Source organism: Oncorhynchus masou, chromosome 31, assembly GCF_036934945.1.
Source record: "Oncorhynchus masou masou isolate Uvic2021 chromosome 31, UVic_Omas_1.1, whole genome shotgun sequence".
Classification (NCBI taxonomy): Eukaryota; Metazoa; Chordata; class Actinopteri; order Salmoniformes; family Salmonidae; genus Oncorhynchus; species Oncorhynchus masou.
Window position 1 is genome coordinate 83466070 of NC_088242.1, and position 8934 is coordinate 83475003.

The 8934-nt window shown below is 42.8% G+C and overlaps 1 protein-coding gene across 2 annotated transcripts in view; it reads right to left on the bottom strand.

Annotated features, from left to right (window-relative positions):
* Positions 1-4520, bottom strand: part of LOC135524585 (tropomyosin alpha-4 chain-like) — a 30631-nt gene extending 26111 nt beyond the window's left edge. The window contains exons 1-2 of one of the 2 annotated variants that reach the window (XM_064952252.1): positions 4126-4500; positions 788-913 (exon numbers count right to left, since the gene is read on the bottom strand). In XM_064952252.1, coding sequence (XP_064808324.1) covers positions 788-913; positions 4126-4239 — 240 coding nt within the window. In that variant the 5' untranslated portion in view covers positions 4240-4500. Of the gene's footprint in view, positions 1-787; positions 914-4125 lie in introns of both variants that reach the window. The other variant, XM_064952256.1, reaches the window with a different exon arrangement.
* Between the last annotated feature and the right edge of the window lie 4414 nt (positions 4521-8934).

Below are 8934 nucleotides of genomic sequence, written 5' to 3' on the forward strand. Positions count from 1 at the left end.
GTCCAAATGAGATATTTTTGGTTACAACCGCCATGTCTTGTCTCGGTGTGGATGAACAGATGATCTCTGCATGTGTATTTCCCACCGTAAAGCATTGAGGAGGAGGTGTTATGGTGTGGGGGTGATTTGCTGGTGACACTGTCTGTGATTTATTTAGTATTCAAGGAACACTTAACCAGCATGACTACCACAGCATTCCGCAGCGATATGCCATCCCATCTGGTTTGGGCTTAGTGGGACTATAATTTGTTTTTCAACAGGACAATGACCCAACACACCTCCAGGCTGTGTAAGAGCTATTTTACCAAGAAGGAGAGGGATGGGGTGCTGCGTCAGATGACCTGGCCACCACAATTCCCGACCTCAAACAAATTGAGATGGTTTGGGATGAGTCGGACCGCAGGGTGAAGGAAAAGCAGCCAGCAAGTGCTCAGCATGTGTGGGAACTCCTTCAATACTGTTGGAAAAGCATTCCAGGTGAAGCTGGTTGAGAGAATGCCAAGAGTGTACAAAGCTGTCATCAAGGTAAAGGGTGGCTATTTGAAGAATCTCAAATACATGATTCCATATGTGTTATTTCAAAAGTTTTGATGTCTTCACTATTATTCTACAATGTAGAAAATAGTACAAATAAAGAAAAACCCTTGAATGAGTAGGTGTTCTAAAACATTTGACTGGTAGTGTACTTAACCCACGCGCCTAACCTCCTCCTTGTCCCCTTCCTCCAATCACCACCCAGTGGGTGTGTGATAGGGGCTCTACCCAGGGTGCTTTGCTGCCCACTCACGTCCGCGGCGGTCTTCTCAGACTGTTCCAGTTTCTCCTGGGCGTCTTTGAGGGCCTCAGAGTATTTGTCCAGCTCGTCTTCAGTCCCCTTCAGGTTCTTCTGCAGGCTCAGCAGCTCGTCTTCCAGCTAGAGGGAGGACAGATGTTTGTTAGTTAATAGTACACACAGTTAGCTCTCTCTCTCACTCACCCACCCACTCATGCGAACACACACACACACACACACACACACACACACACACACACACACACACACACACACACACACACACACACACACACACACACACACACACACACACACACACACACACACACACACACACACACACATTAGCTCTCCTGCATGCACACACTCACAAACATTGGTGTCTTTTCTTCTTTCAGTATATTAGCCTACTCATCTTTATTATGATAACTGTCATTATATCACCGTTTTATCAAAGTCAACGTAAGGTTTTTAGTATCAAGTTTCCATCATATGTTGCCATACTTGTTTATCTTCTTTGATGAATTAATAAAATGTGAGATTGTGTTTCCAAATTTCTACAAGAAAATATGTTGGTATGGGTAGGAATGTTTATGCTTTGTTCAGTTCTGTCCTTCAGTTACACATCTAGCTGTATCTGTAACGTCTGCTTCCAACTCACACCCTCAAACATGTAAATCCCCTGAATGCAGCTCACTTTCCAGTCCATTTTCCAGCTCACACTCTCAAACACCTGGATCCCCTGAACACAGCTCACTTTCCAGCTCACACTCTCAAACACCTAGATCCCCTGAACACAGCTCACTTTCCAGCCCACTTTCCAGCTCACACTCTCAAACACCTAGAGCCCCTGAACACAGCTCACTTTCCAGCCTACTTTCCAGCTCACACTTTCAAACACCTAGATCCCCTGAACACAGCTCACTTTCCAGCCTACTTTCCAGCTCACACTTTCAAACACCTAGATCCCCTGAACACAGCTCACTTTCCAGACCACTTTCCAGCTCACACTCTCAAACACCTGGATCCCCTGAACACAGCTCACTTTCCAGCCCACTTTCCAGACCACACTCTCAAACACCTAGATCCCCTGAACGCAGCTCACTCTCCAGATTCCAATCACCTGAATTCTAATCACCTGTTCACATACCTGTATGTCATTATCACACACTATTTAGGTCAGTTCTTTGCAGCCCATCCCTGTGAGGTATTGTTTGGTTTGTGACACGTCTTTCCCATGATTTAATTACGTGATTGAGAGTTTTTGCCTGCCTCACTAACGACTCCTTTTGCCTATTCCCTGCCTGTACTTTAGCCAATGGCTACAGGACCACCATTGCTATGGTAAGGCTGAGAAGAGTGCCTTTCACGTTACCACAGTAACCTTCCTAGGGTTCGTGCTGACACCAGGAGGGGTCAACATGGACGAAGGCAAAGTCACGGCTGTGCTTAACTGGCCCAAACCTGCCAACGTAAAGGAACTACAACGTCTCCTAGGATTCTCCAACTACTACCGCCGGTTCATTCTAGTACTGCAGCAGCACAACCACTCCTCTCTCAGCTCTCACCAGTCAAAACCCATACCCTCCAATGGACCGACACCGCCCTTACTGCATTTGAGACCTTGAAATGCCTCTTCACCTCTGCACCCATCCTTAGGCAGCCAGATCCTACCCTTCCTACCCTAAGCTCGAGCCTTTACCTGCACCAAACACACAGATCCCCTGAATGCAGCTCGCTTTCCAGATCTCAATCACCTGAATTCTTTTCACATGTTCGCACACTTGTATTTCATTAACACACTATTTAGTTGAGTTCTTTGCACCCCATCACGGAGGTATTGTTTTGTGACATGTATTTCGGAGCACTGTTTTTCCCACGATTTACTCCTCCCGTGTATGAGTTTTTGCCTGCCTCACTAACAATGCCTTTTGCCTATTCCCTACCTGTACTTTACCCTATGGATTTATAGGACCTTGTGTCTACCCAGAATCCATCTTGATATTCAGGGGACTTATTTAGCAGCCCCGATGTTACACCTCTATGATTTGATGGTAAAACATTAAATAAATGAATGCCTATAAAGTTATAACTCTGCAGCTGGATTGATAATCTGCTCAAAGCAACAGTGATGAGAGAAATCTACAATGTGCATGGTAACTTCCCTCAGGGTGTTGACAGTGGATTTCATTTTTTGTCAGAACAATAAAGCGCTAGCATGCAGAGCCTGCACACACACTGGGGGCTAAGTAGTAATCAGAGTTCCCCTCTGTGCCTTTGGGGCTCTGAAGTGCTGATAATCCTGCTGGATTCCACACGGCCGATCTCCTATTGTCTAAAAATACAGCTGCTATCCTTGGTTGACTGTGTTCTCTCAGGCAATGGAGACTCATGTCAGGCACTTGGATGGACTCCCGTACAGACGCCCTTGGTCTACCAGTGGTCCTCTGCTACAGCTATACCTCTCCAGAGCCCCATCACGATCTGGGGCCTGGGTCCATCTCTGTGGAATTGTAGGACCCCGACCACCACTGGCCTTATCCTGATTTGGGCTGAGCCTTGTCAACAGACCATCAAGACAATGGTGCATCCAGCACCTATTTGTCCTTTTTTAAATACATTTTTTTCAGTTGGCATCAGTTTAGATAAAGTACTCGGATCATCATTAATCTTTGGACTATGTAACTAAAGCCATAATCGGAGGTTATACTCCGTTTTAGCTGTGTTTTATTGCTCTTGTCAAGTCCCAGTGGTACTGTGTGTTGTCCATTGAAGGAGTTGTCATCCGGTCCTCTTTCCCTCCCAAGGCTGCTGTGGGCTGTTGGTAAAGAATCTTTCCTCATAGGTCAACGTCATCTTTCATTGGTCATTTGTTGATTTAACCTAAACACTTCCACTGAGCTGTGCTCTGGTCAGCTGCAGACATTACAGGCATATGCACACTAGGTCCACTTTGATTCTTTCATTAACTTTGATTGACTTGGTCTCACATCTTTTATTACAATTCCCTAACAATACATTTGCTAACACTGTCAATCTTTGATTTGGGTCCACACTTTAATCAAACCTATTTGCATTGGATTAATTACACACAATTTTCTCTGAAATACATCTGGTATGGAACAAATGTTTAGATTGGCTTACAGAGTGTAGAGCAGTATGAGACATCAGAGCCCGTACATGGTTTGAATTTAAGCATCATCCAACTCGGATATCTCTTGTGATATCCCTTTATGAACATAGCTTTTGATTAAATCCTGCACTTTATCCTTCTGTGGCAAAGTGCCTTTTTTCTGTGTCAACTGAGTGATGTTTCATAGATTCATCTGCATGTCTCTTTCTCAATTCACCTGCTTGTACTTGTCCTCTGCTGTCTTCTTGTCGGTCTCAGCCTGCTCTGCGCGGTCGATGGCGTTCTCCTTGTCCAGCTTCAGCATCTGCATCTTCTTCTTGATGGCCTCCATAGTGCCTGGTTAGTGTGCTCACGGAGAAGAGAAATGTAGCTGAGAAAGTTGTGTTACCCCTGTAGTTTGAGATAGAGCCTGTCCTATGGAGTGACTACTAGATCCTGAGTCCACAAGTCAGAGGGCTAGAGAAACCGACAGAGGTAGAGAGAGGGAGAGCAATGGAGTGCGAGACAAGAGGTTGCAAGCGCAGCACAGAGGGATGCAGACTTGAGCCTAGGGCTGCTGTCAATGCTTTAAACTCCCAACCAAACCTGAGTGTAGTCTCCGATGCTTCCCTCTCCCTTCCTCCCTCCATCCCTCCACGCACCACTCTGCCCCCCTCACCAGACATCCACCCACCCCACCACCCAATCAAACCACTCATACGAGGCCTTTCTAAGGAATGGCTTGGACCGCTGTAAACACTCACTTACACAGCAGCTCTCAGCCAATCTCCTTATTTGGGTTGCTATGTTTTCACAGAAAAAAGGCAGATCAGACAGGAGAGAGAAACACAGGGCCTAATTCGACATTTCACCCTGTGGATGGAAGAGTTGGCATATGACGCTTAACACACCTCTTGTCCTGCTCAAGAATAGGGTTGGCTATGTTATGGGTGAGCCATAGAGAGAGAGAGAGAGTTAACAAGTTGTGATTGCTTGGTGAAGACGTCTGTGGTCTGTTGTTGGACGGTCCGCCCAAGTCACTACTAAAGGATACTTAGCAGCTCCACATACAACAGAGGACAGGTAATGAGTTTACATTGATGAAGTTTCCCCTCACCAGCTGATATTAGTTGGAATGCCAAGGTTTTGAGGTTTGGATGAGGGGATCAGATGTCCTGTTGATGGGAGAGAATGGAGAATAATGTCTGCCATTGAAATAGGAAGATATACACAAATAAATATGATTCTTATTATTGATTGACATACATCTACTGTACTGGAGTATTAAACATATTGAATAATTCAGCATTCTGCTACCAAACACCAACCTCTGAAAGATACCGTTTTGCTTTGATTTCTGGACACCTGACATTTGAGTTTGAGTCACAGAGAACTGTGGAGAGGTTTTGTCTTATAGGGAGTGGAAAGATGTGCAGTAGATAGGAGTGTCTCCCCCTAAACCTGTCTGTCTTCACAGTTTAGTAGCATACCAGCTGCACTAAAACTGTCTATCAATAAAGGGTATTGCCCACTGACTAGCTGTGGTAAACCACTACAACAACAGCCTTTTATCGATTGACTTTGCATCTTGACACATGCCAACCAGATTCTAGTGAGGAACCTGATCTGATTTACAAGAAAGTGTTTTCACTTTCAGGTGAGCCAAAGGCATCCTACTTGCCCCAACTCACCTCATTCATGGAGCAGTATTGTTTACAGACACATCAGCTGCTTTGACATGGCTGACACTGAGGTGAAAAGGTGCCATATATCAATCGTTCATATTTCCTCTGGGCAGTGTGAAGGGAGTTGGCCCAGAAAAGCTCACTGGGGATGAAGTGAAACATGTCACACCATGTGGCGTCCAGCCTGCCTGTCAACCCAGGCTCACGGCTTTATCATGGAGGAAGAAGTGGGTCAAATCCATAACAATCATCGTTTGATATCTGACAAAGAGCATTTGATGATAGGCTGATATGATAATACAATTGACTTATAGGGAACAAGTCGTTTCATGTAAGCACTTTAAGGTACCCCCCACTAAGTAAACAAGTACTTATACTCAGAGGGTCTTGTCATAACGAATCTCATCCAATAAGGAATGAGACGTGAGGAATCCAATTCCATAAGGAATTCAGAATTTATCCAAGGGAATATTTACAGTTGAAGTTGGAAGTTTACATACACCTTAGCCATATAAACTCAGTTTTTCACAATTCCTGACATTTCGTGTTTTAATGCTTCTTTGTTGTGGCCTTTTCTCCTCTTGAGAATAAGACAATGCACTGCTGTTTAGCTCACATTGCATTTCTGCATGGATGGATGCCACTGGAATTTCCTGACTACGGAGCCCATTTCTGAATGTGGATTGAGAACTAGAAGGATCACATATCATAGCTATTCAAATATGTGTTACAACTGGCTTCCTCTGTACCTTCCCTGTCTGTCTCCTCTGTGGGAATAGGCCTGAATTCAGACAGGCAATTGGATGGAGAGTATGGAGCTGGTACCAAATACAGTGCCTTCTGAAATTATTCATACCTCTTGACTTATTCCATATTTTGCTGTGTTACAGGTTGAATTCAAAATGAATTAAATCTATTTTTTCTCTCTCACCCATCTACCCAATAATGAGAAAGTCAAAACATGTTTTTAGAATTTTTTGCAAATTTATTGAAAATTAAATACAGAAATATCTCATTTCCATAAGTTTTTAAACCACTTAGTCATTACTTTGTAGAAGCACGTTTGGCAGCATTTACAGTTGTGAGTCTCTCTGGGTAAGTCTCTAAGAGATTTCCACACCTGGATTGTGAAACATTATCCCATTATTCTGGTTGTTGATCAATGCTATTCAACCATTTTACAGGTCTTGCCATAGATTTAAGTCAAAATTGTAACTCAGCCACTCAGGAACATTCACTGTCTTCTTGGTAAGCATCTCCATTGTAGATTTGGCCTTGTGTTTTAGGTTATTGTCCTGCTGAAAGGTGTATTCATCTCCCAGTGTCTGGTGGAAAGAAGACTGAACCAGGGCCTCCTCTAGGATTTTGCCTGTGCTTAGCTCCATTCCTTTTCTTTTTATCCTGAAAAGCTCCCCAATGATTACACACATACCCATAACATGATGCCGCCACCACTATGCTTGATAATATGGGGAGTGGTACTCAGTAATGTGTTGTATTGGATTTGCCCCAAACATAACACTTTGTGTTCATGACAAAAAGTTAATTGCTTTGCCACATTTTTTCAGTATAACTTTCGTGCAATTTGCAAAAAGGATGAATGTTTTGGAATATTTTTATTCTGTACAGGCTTCCTTTTTTCACTCTGTCCATTAGGTTAGGGTTGTGGGGTAACTACAATGTTATTGATCCATCCTCAGTTTTCTCTTATCACAGTCATTAAGCTCTGTAAATGTTTATTAAAGTCACCATTGTCCTCATGGTGAAATCCCTGAGTGGTTCGCTTCCTCTCCGGCAACTGAGTTAGAAAGGACACCTGTATCTTTGTGGTGACTGGTGTATTAATACACCATTCAAAGTGTAATTAATGACTTCACCATGGTCAAAGGAATATTCAATGTCTGTTTTGTTGTTGTTGCCATCTACCAATTGGTGCCCTTATTTGCGAGGCATTAGAAAACCTTTGTGGTTGAATCTGTGTTTGAAATTCACTGCTCAACTGAGGGACTTTACAGATAATTGAATGTGTGGGCTACAGAGATGCGGTAGTCATGTTAAAATACCCTAAGGTTGATTAATTAGCATAATACACAAATCCCCATAAAAATCTGTCAGTTTAATCCAGAGATCTGTTTTTTTTTTGCATTGGATGCATCTCAGTCCACCTCGTATGCCTACATCGCTCTTCCACATCTGCGGTGAAAGATGACAGAGCTATAAAGATGTTTGACCATGGAACATCCCGAAAAACGGTCTGCTCACAAAATCGTCTGTATCTTCCGAACTATTATGACCCCTCTGTGGAAAGGTGAGATTCTCACGAACATGTAACTGATTGTTTTGCTCTAGGACGCCCACAGGCCTCACAAGACTCGTTTGAAGGTCCCCCAGTACCAGTTGAACAAGTTATGGAAGCACATATGGAGACTATTTAGTGCCAAAAATAAGGAGTTAAATATATAATAAGTGTATCCTGATCCTTCTTATTTCTCTCAAATATAGAACAGACACTTCAGAAAAACTTATTGTTGCACACAGTGTGTCCGTGCTTATTATGTGACTTGTTAAGCACATTTTTTTCCTGAACTTATTTAGGCTTCCCATAACAAAGGGTTTGAATACTTATTGACTCAAGACATATCAGCTTGCATTTTTTTCTTGATTTGTAAACATTTCAAGAAACATAATTTCACTTTGACATTATGGGGTATTGTTTAATCCAATGGGCTATTGTGTCATGACAAATGTAATCCATTTTAAATTCAGGCTGTAACACAACAGAATGTGGAAAAAGTCAAAGGGTGTGAATACTTTCTGAAGGCACTATAGGTTGATGGGGCCTCAGAACAGTCTGGATCAAGAGATGAGAAATACTTCTGAATATTTCACCATGTTCCCTCTCTCAGCCTCTGTGGCAGAAACTCTGGAGCATAATTTAGTGCTTTTAATATGCTGTCCCACAGTTCCAGGCCCGCCTTCTGTTTCAGAAGAGAAGCCACAGAAATGATTCAATATGAAATATTTTGCCAACTGAGTTTGAAAAGCTGGTACTAGTGAATGGTTTTGATTTATAACCATGAATTCTACTGGTCTGACGTAAGTAATGGGGTGCGTGTGTAGGGAAGGGGGGAGAGTTGTGATGGAATTGATGGATATTCATTCTGACATTGATTAGGAATCTGCACGGCTCTGAACAACTCTGAGACGTACATTTGTTTTCAACATTTTATCTGCTGATCTTTTTCTCTCTCAAGAGGAAAGGAATCCTACTCCTACCATAACCATACGATTTTATGACTGATAAACCTATATGAACATGTTCATTTCCACTATTTAAACAATTAATGTTTAAAACTACAATG